The sequence below is a fragment of the Odocoileus virginianus genome, chromosome 12 (assembly GCF_023699985.2).
Source record: "Odocoileus virginianus isolate 20LAN1187 ecotype Illinois chromosome 12, Ovbor_1.2, whole genome shotgun sequence".
Taxonomy (NCBI): Eukaryota; Metazoa; Chordata; class Mammalia; order Artiodactyla; family Cervidae; genus Odocoileus; species Odocoileus virginianus.
This window is the reverse complement of record NC_069685.1, coordinates 34566976-34591043: the sequence shown is the minus strand read 5'-3', so window position 1 is coordinate 34591043 and position 24068 is coordinate 34566976. Positions and strand designations below refer to the sequence as shown.

Genomic DNA, 24068 nt, shown 5'->3' with positions numbered 1-24068 from the left:
CCGTATGAGCCTTTTGATGTACTTGCTTGCCTTTATTTTACTTCTTTTAAACCCTTTCTATGTGTGGTTACCAAATTAAACATCCTAAACTACTGACTGCCTGATAGACTTTCCTCCCTCAAAACTGAGTGTCTTCCTTTGGTTTTTAAGACAGAAGTAAATAGCATTTTTATTTTTAGTTTTTTTCCCCTGAAAGGTTAATTTTTCTTCATTTCAATGAGTATGTTTTCATTGAGTTCCATGGGAAATTGCCAAGGTCAAGAAAATAGATTATTAAAACAGTCAAGATAGGTTCAGTCATGTTACAATCAAAAACAAAAACAGAGCAGAAACAAATCCTTACTTCTTTATTTTTTAAAAATAAGCATTTTGTTTTATGCCTGTACCTGTTACTTTCCCAGAGGTCTTTGTCCGGATATCTATTGCTTTTAGTATTTTTATTCAGTTTTCTATGAAGAAAGAATAGCCAACTACCTTGAATATTTCCACTCATGGAAGACTTATTTTGCCAGAACTAATCATATGGCTCCACTCAACCATAAATATGCCTCTCCCCTGCCATGTGCCCAGGAAGAGAGAACCAACGTACGTGATTAAACTTTAAAGACATTGTACCTATTTTATTCATGATTATCTTATTAATGAGTATCAGTGAGAAAGTCCTCACTGGCTTTCAGCCACTTTTAATAATGTCTACAAGACTATAATAAAACTCAACAGGGTTATAACAAAGGAACTCTTCAAAATTTTTCCCATTAGGTTGTACAGAGGTATATATTTCTCAGTATGCATGTACGTGTATTTGAAATTAATAATAGTACTGACTGACGACAGCAATAATAATACTGAGAGCTTGTTATGTGTTAATATGTGTTTTAAGTAGTTTAGAGGCACCATGGAAATTAATACTGAAACAACCCTATAATGTGTGCATTGCATCCCACATCATTCACCCTCCTGAAGGCCGATTAACTGAACCTCTCTTCTGCACTTGTCATTGTCTTATATTGTAAAATATGCAAAGCCACACCCCCAGTTCCCTTCAGTCTGGAATTTTTCCCCTGATGGGTCAAGGCCCTTCTCACTCCTGGAATTGAGCAGGAAGTGGTGAATTGCCAGGTTTGTGACTGAGTCTACTGACTGCAAGGACACAGGCTGATCTGGGATGCGCTTTGATCAATAGGTACAATCTTGCAAAATTCCTGGCTCATTAGAGTGTCCTGGTTGCCTGTCTCTCTGTGTGTCATGGTGCAATAAACAGATGCCCCTTCCCACTGTCGCCTCATCTGACTGGGCCTATGTCCTGGCCAGTAGAAGAAGGCAAGGACTTTATTCCAAGTTGTTCACTGGAGATATTTTCTTGTCCAATTGTTGTGTATTTGTAACAGACACTGCATTTATGTCGTAAAACTGCAGATGACTGACACATGAGTTTTAGAATTTTATGGAATTTCTTGTTTTCATAAAATATAAATGCCCATTGAAAAGAAAAAAAGATAATTATGATAAATCTTTGAGACTTTATCTTTAGAACAGTAGGTGGAAAATTATTGTCTAAAATACTTAAAATTAAGACAGTTTATGGGTTTATATTAATTAATTATAAATATCACATAAAATAATACATAATAAATGTTGCTTTCAGACCAGACAAAGACATACAGATTTAATTATATTTTCAACATGAAAACACAGAGAAGGGCTTTCAGATCCTTCATAAAATGTTGTGCATGTTTAAGTTTAAGAGGGTAACATTATAAGATATAAAACATTTGAGCAAAGCAGTACTTCCTAGCCTCATACTCTAGCAGTCTCTAGATGTGAGTCTTTCACCATCATGGCACAGGGGTGTTAGCAAAACTGAGAGCTTGACCATGGTTTTCAGGTTTCGATTCAATTTTTCCAAAGGAAAATCAGTTCTCTTTTTCAAATAAATCTTAAATTTCATTATTTTGAAAGACATTTCCTGATAATCTTATTGGGAGACAATTATACATACATATTTTGACATTTCTGCTGAGTCAGGTCTTTCTGAGCAAAAAAGTTTGGTTAAAGATGATGGCATAGCAAAAATGCCTTTGGAAGCTGGAGATGGAGTATTGCTCCTGAAAGATTTAGGGACTTAATTCCTCTGAGCCGATTACTACATTGCCAGGATACTGACATACTCCTCCACTCCAGGAGAAGATTTGTATATATTTCAGAGTAACCATCTCTATTTCTCACACGAGATGGTGGACTGAGGTGCTAGCCACCTAAAATAACTTAGAGACTCATGATTTGAGTCAGTAGGACTGTGCTGGTTATTCAGGGTAACTCTAAACTCTCACCACATCACCCCATGGGGGTAGGGGCTGCAGAATAAATGCTAACAGGTTCCATGGGTAAGAGACAGTTTGTTCTCTGATTCAGAGACCCTATCTTTCCTGTCAGTGTATCTATATATCTGTTTATCTACCTATCACCAACTTATCTATTACCTATTTATATATCATCTATCTGTCTTATACATACATAAATACACACACACACTCTTCATGTAAATAAATTTTATTGTATGCCATATTTTAAGAGTAATTCTCAAATACTGTGTTTTATATTTTTAGATGTGAGACTAACCTTTCAATTCTACCCAGCAAATATTTTAAAAATTTACTAAATCTTATTAGCATATTTTTACTAGACATTCAGGGGAAAATAACCCATTTTTAGATGGCTAGATAGTGTGTGGGATGATTCTTAACACCTCTACAAAGTCATTGCCAAAATGTGTATATATATGTATGTATACATACATATATATATATATATATATATATATGTGTGTGTATATATATATATCAATTTCAAATCATAAGCAAATTCCACAAAGATGACAGTAAGTATTCCCCAGTTAGAAATGAACCACCACTCAGATAGTAAAATCCTGTGTGTTTGGAGAAAACTGAAGACCTGCTAGACAGAGTCTAACTCTGCCAGGCTCTACTTCACAAGCTACACTCCCCAGATCCCTTTCTAAAGAGATGAAAACAAGAAAATTCAAGGGAAGTTGGAAACTGCCAAACAATTCATCATAATCACCACCACCCCCCCCCCCCCACCACCACCCCACAGTGGCTTCAGCTTTGTCATTATAGATTATTCCTTTGGCATATAAATCTAATGTTTGGAACATATAAATTAAAATATTTCCTAACCAAAAATGTATTTGTGTATCAACATTTTTTCCCCTTTTCTGTGAAGATCTAGATGAAAGAACATCATTGATAAATGGTTAAATGCCCAATTAAATACTGAAAGTTTTAAAGATCATCACTTTCTCAGACAAACTGAAAGGGACTTACCTGCAGTGTTGGAGAAGTCTTTTCCATTGTACCCCAGCTGAGCACCCAGACCTGGTCATGAGATTTGTCATAGTGCAATTTAACTGGGACAGGGTCTGTGCTTACTGCCTGTAACAGATAGGGGTTGAAAAAGTTTTCAGACCATAATATGAGTTTAAAACTTGGCCAGAAATTATGTAAAAATTCAAGAGCTTAGATGTAGGATTAATAAATGTATGTTGCTCATAGATGCACCTAGAGATTGTCATACTGAGTGAAGTTAAGTCAGACAGAGAAGGAGAAATATCACATGACATCCCTTACATGCAGACTCTAAAAAGAAATGGTACAAATGAATTTATTTACAAAACAGAAACAGACTCACAGACTTAGAGAATGAATTTATGGTTGCATGGGCTGTAGGGAGAGTTAGGGAGTTTAGGATCAAATTTACACACAGCTGTATTTTAAATGGATGAAAAACAAAGTCCTACAATACAGTCCAGGAAACTGCTCAAAGTTATGTGGCAGTTTTGATGGGAGGGATAGATGTATATATATGAGACTGAGTCCCTTTGCTGTCCATCTGAAGCTATTACAGTACTTAATTGGCTATACTCCAATATAAAATTAAAAGTTTAAGAATGTATGCTGCCAATTAATTTTCTAAATCCTATTTTGATTAATTTGTAAATATGATACCTTACTCAAATATGGTTTTACATGATTTTATATAGTCTTATATTGATTCATTACCTATGCAAATTGTGTTTAACAGAGAAGCTATTTAGGAACTCAAGGTTTAAATGATTAATATGTGCATTTTAATCAGTTGTTGAGTACAGGTAAGAACTATATTTATACTATTAGATTTTTCTATCCTAATGCTAGTTATGGGATTTGACCATTAATAATGCTAAAAAACTAACAATCTAATATATAGTTGCAACTATAATGACAAATTACCTAATTTAGTTTCTTTAATGAAAAATCTAAAAGTACAGAAAAAAGAGAAGTGGCTTCTTGTACTATACTTGATACGATAAATGCATTTTTCTGCTAATATTTATACCTAGCATTTACGGAAAACAAAACTTCCAAAACATAAATTGCTGCCTGGAAGTTATTTCACTCACCTTAATTCCAAGCTATTGATATTATAAGCTAACACCCCATTACAGTAATTTCCTATAATAGTTACATATTTTCTAATATAATACATAAAACAAATTGTATTCAATAAAACAACCTTTATCCAATATTGAAAGCATTTTTTTTCCCTCCAGAACTCTATTGAATGACCTTAGAGAATTTCCCAAGTTAGTTCATAATGTAATCCTCTTCTCAAAGGGCTAAAAGTAAACAATAATTGTTGAGTATATAGAGATTCATATTTTAATTATCACAACAGCACCTTGGTTTTACTGAAGTATTTCTTTTCTAAAATGTTGGCCTGTATTTTAGCTATTTAAAATTCTCAATATATAACATTTGAAGTAATTATTAGATTTCTGAAAAGACCTGTTTAAACATTTCTGGGTTGGTGTCTTCAGCCCTTTTTTTCTAGCTAACAGAGCCATTAAAATACTTTGGTTTCAGGTGGGCAGCGATGTTGTTGGGGATTGTAGTCCACTTGGAGAGCAGCAGAGATTCAAGTCAATGACTAAGCTTATTTCCCTTTGACAAGTGTGAAATTTCCCAGCCTTCGTAGAGATTAGGGGAGTCACTTGGCATATCCTAGTTAAGATGATGAATGATTTTTGAAAATAAAGCATTTCCATGGAAAGAGATAATAGCAGGAGACTTCCACGCATCATACTTTCTTCCTGCTTGGAATGTTATCATTTGAGGATATTAATCCTCAACTTCTAAAGACTTCACACTCCATTTTATGCTAGTGTAGCTCCGCAGGTAAAGAATCCACCTGCAATGCAGGAGACACAGACAGGAGAGTATTGATCCCTGGGTTGGGAAGATCCTTTAGGGAGGAAATGGCAACCTACTCCAGTATTCTTGCCGGGGAAATTACATAGACAGAGGAGGGTTACAGTCCATGAGGTCACAAAGAGTTGGACATGACTGAGCAACTAAGCACAAAGCAAGATGCCTTTGATTTTTCATATTTTCCCTTTTATGTTAAACTTGATCTATGTATGATTATGATGAACTATGGACGGAGGTCTGTAACATTGTACAGGAGACAGGGATCAAGACCATCCCCATGGAAAAGAAATGCAAAAAAGCAAAATGGCTGTCTGAGGAGGCCTTACAAATAGCTGTGAAAAGAAGAGAAGCAAAAAGCAAAGGAGAAAAGGAAACATATTCCCATTTGAATGCAGAGTTCCAAAGAATAGCAAGGAGAGATAAGAAAGCCATCCTCAGAGATCAATGCAAAGAAATAGAGGAAAAGAACAGAATGGGAAAGACTAGAGATCTCTTCAAAAAAATTAGAGATACCAAGGGAACATTTCATGCAAAAATGGGTTCGATAAAGGATAGAAATGCTATGGACCTAACAGAAGCAGAAGATATTAAGAAGAGGTGGCAAGAATACACAGAAGAACTGTACTAAAAACATCTTCACGATCCAGATTATCACGATGGTGTGATCACTCACCTCGAGTCAGACATTCTGGAATGTGAAGCCAAGTTGGCCTTAGAAAGCATCACTACAAACAAAGCTAGTGGATGTGATGGAATTCCAGTTGAGCTATTTCAAATCCTAAAAGATGATGCTGTGGAAGTGGTACACTCAATATGTCAGCAAATTTGGAAACTCAGCAGTGGCCACAGGACTGGAAAAGGTCAGTTTTCATTCCAATCCCAAAGAAAGGCAACGCCAAAGAACGCTCAAACTACTGCACAATTGCACTCGTCTCACACACTAGTAAAGTAATGCTCAAAATTCTCCAAGCCAGGCTTCAGCAATATGTGAACCGTGAACTTCAGATGTTCAAGCTGGTTTTAGAAAAGGCAGAGGAACCAGAAATCAAATTGCCAACATCTGCTGGATCATCAAAAAAACAAAAGAGATTTAAAAAAAAACACCTATTTCTCCTTTATTGACTATGCCAAAGCCTTTGACTGTGTGGATCACAATAAACTGTGGAAAATTCTGAAAGAGATGGGAATACCAGACTATCTGACCTGCCTCTTGAGAAACCTAAATGCAGGTGAGGAAGCAACAGATAGAACTGGACATGGAACAACAGACTGGTTCCAAATAGGAAAAAGAGTACATCAAGGCTGTATATTGTCACCCTGCACGCTGTGATTCATGGGGTCGCAAGGAGTTGGACAGGACTGGGCGATTGAACTGAACTGAATGTATGATTAATAATCAGCCTACTTTTCAAGTAACTTAAATTGGAATAATATTTAGGCTTTTACCAACTGAGCTGTGATGGAAGCCTGAAATAGTTCAACAGGCAACAATACCACAATAACAAAGACCTCATTGTTACTCAATTGTTAAGATGCAGTTATAAAAATAGAAAAGATCATTAGGTAGCTTTTATGTAGCAGGAAACAATCTGAATAAAAATTTTTAGTTTGCCAGCTCATATAAGTTTCTTTCTTTTCACCTGGCCATTCATAAATATTATCTTTTAAAGGATATACTGGGCTTCCCCTGGTATGTCTGCCAATGCAGGAGATGTGGGTTCAATCCCTGATTCAGGAAGATCCCCTGGACAGAGGAGCATGGCGGGCTACATTTCATAGGGACTCAAAGAGTTGGACATGACTTGGAGACTAAACAATAACAAAGTGTATAATAGCACAGTCCATAGTTAATATCCATAGTTAACATACAGTCCATAGTTAACATAGTTCTGTTAATATCCCCATGAAATGGATAAGAAAACTGAAACATTTGTTTTGCACATAGCCATCCAGCAAGTGATCAGCAGACTAGTATTAGGGTCTGTGTTCTTTCCCAAAGTGGGGACCTCCCTACCTATGAAAGAGCAGCCCCTCTTGTTGGCAAGTTTCATTCCTGGCAATGTCTGGATTGAATAGGTTGCCTTCCTATTTATGCTTCATGGACAGGAAATATTCTTTTTTGTTTTTTCTTTTTTTGGAAGATGAGGAAAAACCCACGGGGCCCAAATATATGCAGTAGCATTTATATAAGTAGTATAATCCCAGGGGAAAAGCATCAAAAGGCAGTATATACCATGTTTGCCTGCATGCCGAGTCTCTTCAGCCGTATCCTACTCTTTGAGACCCTAGGGACTCTAGCCCACCAGGCTCCTCTGTCTGGGACTCTCCAGGCAAGAATACTAGAGTGAGTTGCCATGCCCTCCTCCAGAGGATCTTCCCAACCCAGGGATCGGATCCACGTCTTTTATGTCTCTTGCATTGATAGGCAGATACTTTGCCATTAGTCCCACCTGGGAAGCCCCACACACCATGGTTATGAACATGTATTCTGAAACTGACTTCAAATTTTAGTGTCTTCATTTAAACTGAAATAACAATAATGAAAATAACACTTTGGGAAGTCACTAAACTTACTGTGACTCAGTGTCGTCTATAATAAAATGGAGACAATAATAACACCTACTTCAAAGGGTTCCTGTAAATATTAGGTAAGGTGGTAAATATAAAGTGCCCAGGTAAGTCTGGTGAGTGCTAAACACTATAAAAATACCACTGCTACTACTATTAGAAAAAATTAACTGTACTAAAGTATATGGCAGTGTCATAGTGCTTTAGAGATGTAGTGCCTTTATTTAGCAAATGACTTTAATAATTCTTTAATAATTTAATAATTAATAACCATAGTCTTTAATAATCACAGTCTTAGTCCTGGAAGTGTTTATAGGTGACAGGGTGAAATAACTTAAAATAACTAGATGCATGTCTGGTTAACAAAAATACAGGGCAGTTGCCATGGAAGACCAAAGGAAGATGTAAGAACAGGATGAGGGAGGAGAGGAGGTGATGATTTCACTGAGCCTTAAACTATGAACATTTTCTTTTATAAATGGCCAGCACAGACTATTTTTAAAAGTTAACTTATGAGAATATGTTCCAGGAGGTGTCAGAAGTTGTTCATGATTAATCTCCTCCAAATAATTTAAGATATATGTTTTTGAAGGAAGAAAATATAAATTTTCAAAGCAACTTCAGAATTTGAAAGATGTTTATTCAATGCCCTCCAAAATGTGTGAACAACTTTCTTTTCCAGCATTTCACAGGTTTGGTATTGAATTCAGTTTATTTTGCATTTTGTTTATAAAAGCTCACCAGAACTGAAAAAGACATTCATATAAAAATGAAGAAAAGTACTTTTGACGTACTTTATTTGGAAGGTGTTTAACTCCTAGGAAAAATCTATTTACAATTTTCAAGTGTGGTGATATAACCCATTTTACAGAAGCGACATTGACATGGTTTTCAGCAATGAAATCATACAACCATGACAAAAATATTTCCAAACAATTGTATTGAGGATAATCTCATCTTAACCCAATTTTCAGCCAAAAACTGATATTTTCCTACTTATATGGCCAACCTTTGACAGGATAAATTACAGGTGTTGGATTTTATAAATTATTTGCTAGTCTTCTTTGGAAATTACTTAAACCATCAGTCAGTTTAGACCATCAGTTTTTGTAAAAGAACAGCTCTATATTTGACACTTAAAAATTCTTGCCACAATTAAGCCTCCGTGTTATAAAGCAGTTCCTTTCTTCACAGTTTTAAAGAAAATTGTACAGATTGTATTATACTTGACTGTCCTCATTCTCCTCGACTTCCTATCACCAGGACCTGGCTGGATCTGCCTTCCAAAGGCTGAAACTTTGCAGCTCCTGCCCTGCTCTGACTGTACAGGGAGCCTCTAGCGTCTCCATCCTCAGCTCAGAATTTCCACTTCAGATTTTAATTTTCTACTTGTGACAGTCTGGATAGATTTATCAGAGTGAACTGGGTTTTTTGCTGCTGCTTTTTGTTTGTTCATTTTTCATGAGTATTAGATGGATCATGGCACCAATTTGGCCAAAACACTGCAATGTCATCACATTCCCCTCAGAGTAAAAGCCAGAAGTCCTTATAATGCCTTGTCACTCCCGGTCTTCTTTCTCAGACCACTCACTTCCCACACTACCCCTTATTCCTGCCCATGTCTCGGCCCCGGCCTGCTTGCTGTTCATCCAACATGTCAATCAGTCATACTACTCCCATTTGGAGGTTTTCCCCCAGAACCAGTCTTTCCCAGATAAACAAGGGTCAGTTTCCTGTACACCTTGGTTGAGAACTCACCTTGTGGATGAGGCCACCCATGACCATCCTCCCCTCTGTCCTTAACTCTCCCAATCCCACCTGCCTTGTTCTGCTGCTTTACCTTTTCTGATAACACTGACCACTTCCCATACTGTAGAACTTACATATAATACTTCTTTGGTCTGTTTCCATCCACTGGGGTCTAGGCTCCAGGAAATCAGGCCTTTTGGGTTTGTTTAGCTATGTGATATCACCTCATGCACTTAGAATAATGCCTTATAAATAGTAGTACTCAATATATAATTAATGTACCTCTATTCTACTTTTCAAGAGGCAGGTAAGGTGGTCTGGTATTGCTATCTCTTGAAGAATTTTCCACAATCTGTTGTGATCCACACAGAGGCTTTAGTATAGTCAATGAAGCAGATGTTTTTCTGGAATTCTTTTGCTTTTTCTATCATCCAATGGGTGTTGGAAATTTGACCTCTGACTCCTCTGCCTTTTTTATCTAGCTTGAATGTCTGGAATTTCTCAGTTCACATACCTTTGAACCTAGCTTGGAGAATTTTGAGCATTACTTTGCTAGCATGTGTAATGAGTGCAATTGAGCAGTAGTTAAAAATTCTTTGGTATTGCCTTTCTCTGGGATTGGAATGAAAGCTGACCTTTTCCCGTTCTGTGCCCACTGCTGAGCTTTCCATATTTGCTGGCATGTCGAGGGCAGCACTTTCACAGCATCATCTTTTAGGATTTAAAAATAGTTCACCTGGAATTGTATCACTTCCACTAGCTTTGTTCATAGTGATGCTTCCTAAGCCCCACTTGACTTCATGATCCAGAATGTCTGGCTCTAGGTGAGTGATCAAAACTTCATGGTTATCTGGATCATTAAGATCTATTTTGTATAGTTCTTCTGTGTATTCTTGCTACCTCTTCTTAATATCTTCTGCTTTTGTTAGGTCCATACTGTTTCTGTCCTGTATTGCCCCCATCCCTGCATGAAATATTTCCTTGGTGTCTCTAATTTTCCTCAAGAGATCGCTAGCCTTTCCCATTCTATTGATCACTTAGGAAGTTTTTCATATCTCTCCTTGCTGTTCTTTGGAAATCTGCATTCAGATGGGTATATCTTTCCTTTTCTCATTTGCCTTTCACTTCTCTTCTTTTCTCAGATATTTGTAAGGCCTCCTCAGACAACGATTTTGCATTTCTTTTTCTTGGGGTTAGTTTTAAGCGCCTCCTCTTGTACAATGTTAGGAACCTACCCCCATAGTTTTTCTCTATCAGATCTAATCCCTTGAATCTACTTGTCAGTTCCACTGTATAATAGTAAGGGATTTGATTTAGGTCACACCTGAATGATCTAGTGGTTTTCCCTATATTCTTCAATTTAAGTCTGAATTTGGCAATAAGGAGTTCATGATCTGAGCCACAGTCAGCTCCCAGTCTTGCTTTTATTGACTGCATAGAGCATCTCCATCTTTGGCTGCAAAGAATATAATCAATCTGATTTTGGTATTGACCATCTGGTGATGTCCATGTGTAGAGTCAGCTCCCGTGTTGTTGGAAGGGAGTGTTTGCTATGACCAGTGCATTCTCTTGGCAAAACTCTTTTGGCCTCTGCCCTATTTCATTTTGTACTCCACGGCCAAACTAGCCTGTTATTCCAGGTATCTCTTGACTTCCTACTTTTGAATTCCAGTCCCCTATGATGAAAAGGGCTTTTTTTTCCCCCTGTGTCAGTTCTAGAAGGTCTTGTCGGTCTTCTTACACCACCTTACCTGCCCCATGAGAAACCTATATGCGGGTCAAGAAGCAACAGTTAGAAGCAGACATGGAACAACGAACTGGTTCAAAATTGATAAAGAAGTACGTCAACACTGCATATTGTCACCCTGCTTATTTAGATTATATGCAGAATATATCATGCAAAATGCCAACTGGATGAAGCACAAGCTGGAATCAAGATAGCTGGAAGAAATATCAATAATCTCAGACATTCAGATGATACCACCCTTATGGCAGAAAGCAAAGAGTAACAAAAGAGACTCTTGATGAAGATGAAAGAGGAGAGTAAAAAAGCTGGCTTAAAACTCAACATTCAAAAAATGAAGATCATGGCATCTGGTTCCATCACTTCACGGCAAATAGATGGGGAAACAATGGAAACAGTGACAGACTATCTTCTTGGGCTTCAGACTCACTGCAGATGGTGACTGCAGCCATGAAAATAAAAAATGCTTGGTTCTTGGAAGAAAAGCTATGACAAACATAGGCTGCATATTAAAAGCAGAGACATTAACTTGCCAACCAATGTCCATGTAGTCAAAGCTATGTTTTTTCTAGTAATCATGTATGGATGTGAGAATTGGACCATAAAGTAGGTTGAGCACTGAAGAACTGATTCTTTTGAACTGTGGTGTTGGAGAAGACTCTTGAGAGTCCCTTAGTCTGCAAGTAGATCCAACCAATCAATTCTAAAGGAAATCAGTCCTGAATATTCATTGGAAGGACTATTGCTGAAGATGAAGCTCTAATACTTTGGCCACCTAATGCAAAGAGCCAACTCATTAGAAAAGACCCTGATGCTGAGAAAGATTGATGGCAGGAGGAGAAGGGGACAACAGAAGATGAGACGAGAGAATGGCATCATCAACACAATGGACATGAGTTTGAGCAAGCTCCAGGAGATGGTGAAGAACGGGGAAGCCTGGTGTGCTGCAGTCCATAGGGTCACAAAGAGTTGAACATGACTGAGCGACTGCACAACAACAGCATCTGCTTCACTGGGAAAAGTAATTTGCAAAATTGAACATCATGCCCAATAGCATTATAATTTAATCATTTTATTGTTTTAAAACACATACACTCAACAAGACTTGTTATGAACGAAGCTTTTCTCTAAATATATTACAAATGCAATTTTTTTTAAACTTCATGACAGTCTGTCTGTTGATATATGCACTGTTACTATCTCATTTGTATAGATAAAAATAAACCAAAGACTCATTGTACCAATGTCCATCCCTCCAAACTATAAAATTCCCACTTTCCTCTCAAATGCTCTCATGCCCATCATCCAGGTGGCTTAGTGGTAAAGAAGCTGACTGCCAATGCAAGAGACATGAGTTCTATCTGGGTTGGGACGATCCCCTAGAGAAGGAAATGGCAACCCAGTCCAGTATTCTTACTGGGGAATTCCCATGGAGAGAGGAGCCTGGCAGGCTCCAAAGATCCTTGCAACTTCAAGGAGTTGCAAATAGGGTCAGTTATGACCTAGAGACTAAAACAACAACCAATGTCCACTCTTTGAACTGTAAAACTCCCACCTTCCTGCCAAGTACCCTCATACTCACCATCCAAAATACAAACGAATGCAGGTCTCCAATATTGTTCTATTTATTAAATATTTGTAAAAACTAATATGATTCTTTTTCTAGATTAAAAAATATAAAAGATGTCCTGGGATTCCCTTCTCACTGCTATTCATCTCTCAGTGCTTTTTTGTCATATACACACCATTTGGAGACCATTGATGTATATATATTTTTGTTTCTGCAGCCACCAAGCATATCTCAGAAAAAATAAAAGTCAGAATATAATGTTCAGAAATATAAGATTGGGAAAAAGGATTGCACATATGCTTATCTTTCACTTCAAGATTAACTTATGCACATAGAATGCTCAGGTATTACTTATTACAGTTTGCATTTGCCTACCAATATTATTTTGCTAGAGTAGTTGTTTTCGAACTTTGTCTTTAGAAGCTTAGAAATGAAATTGATTTGCAGCAGGTGACTCAACACCCACCACCTTTATAGAACAAAGGGGATCACTTTTGATCTGCTGAATGGTTCTGTGGGACTTTGTTTAAATAAAATTTTCTAACACTATATGTTGGAAATTTCTCTCTCATCCCATAAATACCATTCTTTTGTGTATACAGAAGCCTTTGCTTGTCTTGGTGACATTCAGATAATTAAGCCACCAAAATCCTTCTTCCAAAGATTTATTGATTTATTAGACATATTCAGAAACATCTTTCAAATCACAATATTTCATTATTGCAATTAATTAATAGTAGCTATCTACATATACAGATCCTAAAATCCATACTTCATAATTTCCCATGTAAGCACCTTTTCAGACTGTTATCATGATGAAGTAACTTCTTATCCTATTCCTTTGTAAAAAAATGTGTAGAATACACTACATAACACAATAACAAACAGCTTTACTTTTAGTTTTATAAACATATTTGCAATATTTTTCTTTAATATTTTAAAACATTGTTTAAAACATCAAATAGGGTGCAATTTACTTAAAGTATGAAGGTTTTCTCCTTTGTAGATCTATAAACTTTAACTCCCTCATAATTCCAACATACCTAGTGAGATACACATTCATCAGAACTTCTTGAAGGGGTGCACCAATTACAGACAATTTAAAATTGATGCTCTATTGGTTATGCTCCAGTTGTATTAACTTCTATAAAGATGGCATGTTTAGTCAGAGTGAAGTTCTGAGAATAGCAACAAAGATACACAGAACTTGGAGTTTAGCCTTGACATGAAGAACAGTGAAGCACAGCTTGTTTATCAGTCTGACAAGGAGAGTACCAGCTGGCTAATTAAGTGAACCTAATTTAAACTAATGATGTAGATTCTCAGGATAATGTGCTAACAGTTAGAGAAGACTGCTGATGACACTTAAGAATACCCGAGGTGTTACAATAAGCCACTTCTGCATCCAAGCAGAACCTGATTTTGTTCCACAGAACACAAATTGAGGTCAGTTAATCTTTTATGCAAGAAAACACCTGCATGCCATTCGTACAAAAATTATTAATAAGACAAGCAATAAACATTTGATGTTTAAAGCAATACTAAGGTTATAGATTCCTTTAAGAATCTGTGAGGTTTCATTTTTAAGCTGCAGGTAGAAATGATATTACTGTAAACACTGAAAATTAATACACCTGCAGGGTACGAATTTATCATGAAGTTTCTAAAAACATATGTTGTCAAGAAAATATTTGTCATTTTAACAATAAAATGTACCAATGTGGTTCAAGTTTTGTAAACATTTCATCCTAAGACTACATATTTAATACCAACTTACAAACTTAAACACATGCAAAAGAAAAAAATAAAAATTCAGAAATTATGATTTCTTAGAGAAAGTCCATATAAAACACTAGAACTGAAAAACAAAGCTTGAAATATTAAATTTAAATAAGTGTAGTGTTATTTTTTCTCTTTTATTTTCTTACTTTCCTTTTCAAAAGTAAGACAATTTGACTTTGACTTCATGCTCACATCACTCTGTCCACTCTATAAAAAATTCTATAGTAATTTCTATCATGTTTGGGAGGTGATTAACTAAAATTTGATTATAATTATTATTCTTAGTTGCCACTGTATAATATACTCAGGTTAGAACAAAAGAAATCAACAGAAGTACAACACTAGAATCAGGAAGGATAGCTTCATTAGGAGACAAAAGGGGTCAAATTGACAAAGGTGCTTTCCTTTTTACAAGATTAACTTCACAATTTGTAGTTGACTTTGAGCGCACTCTGCCCTTGGATATAAATAAAGATTTAAATCACAAATGAAGCTATTCACTTTCAGTTTTTGAAGTAACTAGAAATACTTTTTCTTTTACTGGTTTTAAAACTTGAATTGCTTGGATTATTAATCTATAAAACAGACATATCAAGGTCTATGTCTATTAAATCTATTATTTACTTATTGTTTATTAAATTGGGAAAAACCTTGAGAGAGTTCAGAATTCTAAGAGATGATACATTTTCCAGTATAAAAGTAGAGGCATTAGGATATTCCTAATTCATCTTTAAACATGTTCTTTTGAGGACTAAAATTCACATACTCTAAGGTCATGTTAAGCAAATATAAGGATGTGTTATTTCACCAAGCAGTCAGAAGACTTACGGAATTCACCTTCTAAAGAGGTTCACAGACTGAAATTGTAAATGGTTGAAAACAGGAGAATTTGAACAATCTCAGAGATAGAAAATTTGAATTTATTTAAAAGATAATTTTATGGGATATATATCTAAAATTTTAGGTTGATGTTTTAGTCAACAATATGCCTCAAAAGTAGTGTCTTATTAGAAATAAGGATAGATTGCATGTACTCAGTATGGAAATATTCATTTCCTAAATTAAGGTAGCCTCTACCTTTTTATAGACTAGATCTTTGCAGAATATCCCAAATCATTGTAGCCACTGTTTCACACTTCCTCTTTCCAGGAAGGAATTTGTAATAGTGAGGAACAGATCAGACTCCATATTAAGTCTGTTCCTTTCACTGTGGTTAGTCATGCTGGCTCTGCACCGTTTGTAAAAGAATGTTGCCTGTTGTTTAGCCACTAAGCCACTAAGTCGTGTTCAACTGTCTACAACCCATGGGCTGCAGCATTCCAGGGCTTTGAACCAGCTTTGAATCAGGAACAGGGTCCTCACCAGATTGCTATCATTCTTGCACCTTGATCTTGGACTTTCCACACTCAGAAACTTGAGAAATAAATTTCTGTTGTTTATAACCAATGCAGTTTGCTGTATTTTTGCTTGTTTTTTATTTATTTAAATTATAGCAGCCTGAATGGCGATATGAAAAGATAGTGAAAATGCGTAGAAAGTGAAATATTTAGTAATAAGGCATATTTAATCACTATTGTATGCAAAAGTTAATAATATATCCATTAGTTCAAGAAGAGTCATTATGTTCAATTTGCATATACTACTACTTTTGTTTGTGTGTTTTATTTTTCCATTTATTTTTATTAGTTGGAGGCTAATTACTTTACAATATTGTAGTGGTTTTTGCCATGCATTGACATGAATCAGCCATGGATTTACATGTGTTCCCCATCCCGATCCCCCCTCCCACCTCCCTCCCCACCCCATCCCTCTGGGTCTTCCAGTGCACCAGCCCTGAGCACTTGTCTCATGCCTCCAACCTGGGCTGGTGATCTGTTTCACCCTTGATAGTATCCTTGTTTCAATGCTATTCTCTCAGAACATCCCACCCTCGCCTTCTCCCACAGAGTCCAAAAGTCTGTTCTGTACATCTGTGTCTCTTTTTCTGTTTTGCATATAGGGTTATTGTTACCATCTTTTTAAATTCCATATATTTGCATTAATATTCTGTATTGGTGTTTATCTTTCTGGCTTACTTCACTCATCAAATATTTCTTACTTTGATCATATGTCAATTTTTCTAATAATATGGTAGTAATCACTTTACAAAATTGTAAGCAATCATATGTTTCCCTATTTTTAATTTTTTAGTCAACTTTTTAACTCATTAAGCAACTTGTTTTAACTAGACACTTTTTGTGTTATAGTCCCTTTTTGAAATCTGATGTTAATGTTGTTACATCAGCTTTCATGTTTTGCTGTTAATTTATGCCTGCATCACCTAGGACTCTTTTTTTTTTTCCATTTTGGAAGTGTATCTATTATAATATGCATATGATTAGATATTCATTATTCAGTTTATTAGTTTTTATTATAAGCTAGCTACTTTATTCCATCCTCTGTTATTATAATTATAAACATTTGATTTTATTCTATATTTTTTTGTTTTGGTATTTAATTAATTTTCGTTGGAGTATAGTTGATTTACAATGTTGTGTTAGTTTCTGCCATACAGCACCATAAATCAGTTATATATATATATGTGTGTGTGTATATATATATATATACATCTCCACTTTTTTTAATTTCTATTTCCATATAGGTCATTATAGAGTATCAAGCAGACTTCTCTGTGCTTACCAGAGAAGTTCTTGTTAATACCAGAGAAGTTCTTGTTAATACCAGGTTCTTGTTAATTATCTATTTTATATACAGTAATTTCTATATGTCTTTTGTTTTATTTTTTGGAATTGTGCCCCCCCTTTTGTTTGTATAATTTTGTTTAAATTTTGTCTTAATTTTTGTTTTATATTTTCTCTTCCTTATTTCTTCTTTTCTTATTGTATTTATGAATAGGTTGTGCCTTTATTTTAATTTTTTCATAGACAGATACAATATTTAAGATATACTTTCTTGAAATATTAAAAACATATTTAACATATGCATAATAATCAGTAATTATTTCCAGTCTTATATAATACAAGAAATCTTAATATAAATAATATCAACCCTTCCCCCACTTCCATGTTATTGTGCACTATTTAAACCTCTTTTTTTTTTTTTTTTTTTGCTATTTTAGTCCTGTGTTTTCACTCTTAAAAATGTTGACCTTAAATTCAGTGAATACAATTATTACTGACAGTTAATACTTTAATAGATCCTATGTTTACCAATTTACTTGCTCACTATATATCATATTTAATAGCTTGGTTTATTTTCCTTATTCCTACAGTGAATAGTTTCAACTTTATATAATTTTTTTTGTTGACAAAATTTTTCTACTGACCATATAATATCAGTGTATATTCTATTTTCACTTAGTCCTTTAATAATATTTTTTACTTTCTATCAGTGTTCATTATAGCTATTGAGAAAACTGCTACTATTCTCATAGTAATTCATCTACCATGTTTAGAGCTTTCTTTGATTTTATGTTTAATTGTATCATGGCTTCCCTGGTGGCTCAGATGGTAAGGCGTCTGCCTGCAATGCGGGAGACTTGGGTTCAATCCCTAGGTCGGGAATATACACTGGAGAAGGAAATGGAAACCCACTCCAGTACTCTTGCCTGGAAAATTTCATGGACAGAGGATCCTGGTACGCTATAGTCCATGGGGTTGCGAACAGTCGGACACAGCTAAGCTACTTCACTTTTTCTTCCTTTCTTTAATTTTATGTTTAATTGTATCATGTCAATATATTTAGGTATTGATTTTTCTCTATTTAAGTTTCATTGCCCTTTCTAAATCTGAGAGTTTAGAGTATTTTTAAATAAATTGTACAATAAAGAATAATACAAGGTATATGTATATTATGATATATGGTAATATAATGATATATGGTAATATAGTAATATATGGTATATTATCAACTTTATCCTTTTCTTTCTATTTGGTATATTATCAGATTTTCCACTTTCTTTTTGTTATCTCCTTGTAGAATTTATCCTTTCTACTTTTAGTGTATAAATAAAATCTGATATATATATATATATAATTTTTATTATATATATAATTTTTATTAGAGTATAGCTGCTTTGCTTTTCCCCTGGAGAAGGAAACACTCCAGTGCTCTTGCCTGGAAAATCCCATGGACAGAACCTGGGAGGCTACAATCCATGGGGTTGCAAGAATAGGACACGACTAGGGACTAAACGACCACATAGCTGCTTTACAATGTCGAGCTAGTTTCTACTGTATAACAAAGTGTATCAACTATAAAATATATATATCCCCTCTTTTCCTCTATTCCCCTCCCATTATGTCACCACAGAGCCCTGAGTAGAGTCACCTGCACTATACGTAGGTTCTCATTCGTTACCTATTTTATACATAGTATCAATTGTGTCTATATATCAATCCCAATTTCCCAATTCATCTCACCCCTCTCTTCCCCCTTGGTGTCCATATGTTTTTTTCTTTATGTCTGTGCCTTTATTTCTGATTTGCAAATAAGATCATCTATATGACTTTTCTACTTCCCACACATACGTATTAATATATGACATTTTTTCCTCTTTCTGACTGACTTCACTCTGTATGGCAGTCTCTAAGTCCATTTATGTCTGCACAAATGACCTAATGTTTTACTTTTTTATGGCTGGGAAATATTCCATTAAATATATGTACCAAGTGTCTCCTTGTCCAACCGGAGCTGGAAACATTTATGTCCATCTGGTCACACATTTCTCACCACTTGGTGCAAGTCCCTGAATGAGTCAAAATAGCATAAGTACTGGTTTTGTGGTTCTAAATAAATTCAAGAGCGCAGGTGAGTTTTAAATACAGAATCGGCAAACAATGAGAATCAACTGTAATTGATTTCTCTGCAGCAAAATGAAAGAATAACACTTGCTCAAGGTAAATGAAATGACCTTACAATTATCTTGTGCAGCCAATGTATCCAGACACAAATATTGTATATATTTCCATCTCTGTAACAATAAAAATCAGGCAATACTGATTTGTGGTAACAGAAATCTGCATAATGATTACCTTTAGATAGGTAATGACTAGAAAGAGTAATAAAGCATAATTATTATTGTTTTAATAGCAAGATCACAGGAGAATCCATTTAGACTGAGTCTGAATTTTCTAACTTATAAAAGTGTAAGTTTTAGATTCTTGTCTGAAAAATATCCACAATCATAATTATATTATATTTTAATATTTTATCCTCATATGTCTTTTTCATTCTTCTGGTATTTTATAGTCATTATAGTCACTTTGAAAATGATATCATTTATGTGATTTTTTTTACCATTGCCTGAATTTTCATTATTGATATTTTCTATTAATTTTAAAATTTACATCATTGTCTGAAGATAGAAGTTATATGAATAATAAATGATGCTAACTTTTCTCATTTTCAAATATCTAGTAGGTAATACATATTCAGTTGGTGTAGATTTTTGGTTTGAACACTGAATTTAAAGACCAGCCTGATTATTCCTGAAAGAATATCTAATTTTAACATGCCAGCTAAAGACTCTTGATAATCCTTGACTACTGGCTGTAATTCGCTAGCCTATGTTGCCACTGAAATCAAAGTAAAATAAACCTGGTAAAAAATCAAGCAGTCTCAAAGACAGACACATAGGATGTGAAATAAACAGAAAAATATGTTCTCTCAGTAGACACTGGACCATTAAATATACACCCATTAGATAGGGTGTACACAAGTATGTAACCCTGGAGGCACTAGAATTTTGGAGCAGACAGTTATTTATCCTTTCATGACCCTACTGTTCATTGTCATATTTGAAACTGAACCACAAATTTATAACTCTGTAGACACCAGAGCTTTCAAACAGAGACACTTTTTATTTGTTTATCTGTGATACCAAGCACATCTTACAAAAGACAATTAGCAAATGCATACAAAAATGGATAGATGATTGGATGAATTCATATGAAGCTGTTAAAAGCTATTACAGTGAGAAGCTGTGATTTTGAACTTCTTAGAATATCTTTTGTTCTACTCAGGAATCAATATTAGAGGTACTAACATCTATTTCAAACCAATATTGATGCAAGAAAAAAAATATAAAAGTAAGAAATGATTAGATTTCAGTGTCTGTCAGAATTTTGATAGTAAATCAGTATATCATGCATACACCAGGCCCTGTGATAAATGCTTAAATGCTTTTATGCATTAATTGATATAATCCTTAATATAATGTTATGGGGCATGTACACTTCCAAAGTGCTGCAGTGGTAAATAATCTGCCTGCCACTGCAGGAGACACAAGAGACGTGGGTTCGATCCCTGGGTTGGAAGGATTCTCTGAAGTAGGAAATGGCAGCCTACTTAAATATTCTTGCCTGGGAAATCTCATGGTCAGAGGAGCCTGGCTGGCTACAGTCCATGGGATTGCAAAGAGTCAAACACAACTGAGCACACACACAAAATGTGTAGTTATTATTTTGATTTAACAAATTATATTGATACATATCTCAGGAGGCTATTTTAAGTTTGTTTCCTCTGAGCTGAGAAGCCATAGATCCTAACAGTCAAAGGCTTGGAGGCTGGAACCAGGCTGCCAGGAGGCAAATCCTATCCTTCCCCTTGCTTGTTGTATGACTGAATTCTAGTAGATGGTCCAAGTTGGATAGTCTTGGAAAGAGCAGGAGATAAAATAGTTGTTGATGACACAAACCAGAATAATCTCCATAGCCATAATCCTGACAACATGGAAAAAATTACATGGCAAGATTGGAGATTTTTTCTCTGTTATAGACTTATGCACATATTATTTGTTTTACTATTGTGGTAAAACCTACTAAATTATTATTATCCAGTAAATCTATTATTGTCTCAGCCTTTGTTATGAATTCAAATGAGAAAGCTACAATACTGTTTCTGTGATGGTAACTAGGATACCTTAATTGACCATGGACCAGGACTCTCTTTGCTCTCTATATAAAAAGCAACTCTGAAGATGATTTCTGCATAAATGGTCATGTTGGGATTATAAAGTATTCTTGGAATCTAATTGTTGAAAACAAAAGTTCTTTCAATTACTTCTTTAATTGTTTAGGCTCAAGTAGTAGAGTGAGAGGAAAGTTTGCAGAAAACTCATGAAGTTTCTAGTTACCCAAGTAATGAAACAAGTTATCAATGACAATTAACTGACAGGTTACCTCGTAATGACTATTACATTAAATTAAATTTTCTTTAAAACTACTTTCACTTTTAAAAAAGAGGAGTCATTCATACCTGAACAACTTTTTGAGACTGCACGTCAACAACAAGGACTCTGTCCAAAGTTGGCTGCGCAACATAGAGGAACCTGTCCTTGACATTGACAGCTGAGGCCCACACACACCTCTGGATTTCATCACCTTCAGCTTTGGGACAGACTTCATCCTAAAATTTAGAAAATATAAAATTAAATGAATATCTTAAATTATAACATGGACATGGACATACGATGAGCAACATTCATGTTGGACATGTTACTACTTTTGCCATAGAAAGTTATATATATTTATATATATGTATATATATAAATACATGGTAATATATATTTATATGCTCTATATTTATATTTATATCAAATATATAGAGTTAAACAAAACAGTATATAGTACATAGTTAAATTCATTAAATGTGTATAGAAACTAGTATGAATAATCCTTTAGAATATATTTTCTCATTTTAATTGCTCATTTATAGTAATATATGAATATTACTATATTCATTAGTCCTTTCATCTGTCTCTTACCTGTTCATAACTCAGTAACTGCTTAAATACATAATAAGTCCAATTTTCCTCCCACATCCCCCAGTCTCAAACTTCTTTCCCAGACATCAGAAACCACACCAAGTACATCTAGAGCCTCTCCAAACCCATGGTCCATTCATAGTCCTTTCAAAAGCTACCAAACCCACTGAAAAAGAAGAGTCCTAATTTGTGGAGAATTAAGAAGTTGGAAAAAATGATAAGGCTTTTTTTCATAATATTTATCTTTGATCTGGTATCAAGGTCAAATTTTACAAAATCCTTTCATGTGTCTGAACTTTTTTTTTTTTTCTTTTTGCTCCGTTACCCTAGAACTGCCTTCTGGCTGAATATTATATTGTTTGTGCTAGATCTTCTAGTTCATCCTTCAACATTAAATAAATGCTGAAGGTATACTTATGTCCTTCTGATTTGCATCTGCAGATACTTAAAGTAGAAGAATGTCATTTAGGTCTTTATTTTTGCTCCAGGTTTTCTTTTATTCACTGGTGTCCTGGGTTTGCTTTTCTGGTGTCTTGGGTGGTAAAGAATCTTCCTGCAAGGCGGCACACCCAGGTTCAATTCCTGGGTCAGAAAGATCCCCTGGAGGAGTGAATGGCTATCCACTCTAGTATTCTTGCCTAGAGGACTCCATGGAGAGAGGAGCCTGGCAGGCTATAGACAATGTGGTCACAAAGAGTTGGACATGACTGAGTGAAACACACACACATTGGTTTTGGGGTTTATAATTCTCTCAATTCATTTATAGTCAGAAAAACCACTAGAAAGAGAGCTCTACACAAAATATATGTATAAACATATATTTATCTAATGACAATATAATGATAAACACTGATTCTAGCGTGTCACTTTTTTATGATTTAGGCCTGATCTCTGAGTACCATGTCTAACATTGATTTGTATACTCTAGGTAGTAACTCCAAAGCTCAATTAAAATACTCTCCTTCTTCTCTACTTTGAACAAAAACAATTATTTTTTCATCAGAGAGCCCATCCACCATTTGTATTTAATAATCATGAAACAAAATCAATAAAATGTTCATTATCAACACCACCTAGACATTTCTTTCAATGAAAAGATAATACTAACAGTAGATAAACCATATCTTGCATTTAGTAATTAAAATGAATATCACAATAATTCTTCTCAGGCAGCACAACCCCAGAAGGGGCTTCTCTTTCTTGCATAAAATTTGGAAAGTAATGTAAAAACCAGGGCACTTTGGAATGAGAAGTTCAGTATGTGCTCTGCTGGTTTTTTTCTCCACCCTTAGACCTAATTCCGAAGAACCTGGAGGGCCCGCTCATATTTAGAATCCAGTCCAGAAGTACCAATTTCACCAAAATACCAGGGACATATAACAGTAGTGTTTTCTGAACAGTGCAGTTGTTCCAGGCTTCCAGGATATAAACAAACAAAAAAGAAAACTAAATATCCAATGTATGCTTCTGGTAGTTATGGAGGGTTGGAATGAACGCATTTTATAGAATGTACCACAATAATATTAAGATGATCATCAGCAGTGAGTGTCTATGGCACCCATCGGCAGGCAGCGCAAGCCAAAAGGCAGAAATCTGTTCTCAGCACGTGTCCAGAACACAGCA

The 24068-nt window shown here is 35.2% G+C and overlaps 1 protein-coding gene across 2 annotated transcripts in view; it reads right to left on the bottom strand.

Annotated features, from left to right (window-relative positions):
• The window catches only part of FSTL5 (follistatin like 5), an 874271-nt gene that overhangs the window by 67272 nt on the left and 782931 nt on the right, over positions 1-24068 (bottom strand). For both annotated transcript variants that reach the window (XM_070474907.1, XM_070474908.1), the window contains exons 13-14: positions 21938-22087; positions 3345-3452 (exon numbers count right to left, since the gene is read on the bottom strand). In XM_070474907.1, the coding sequence (XP_070331008.1) occupies positions 3345-3452; positions 21938-22087 (258 nt within the window). The remainder of the gene's footprint in view (positions 1-3344; positions 3453-21937; positions 22088-24068) is intronic.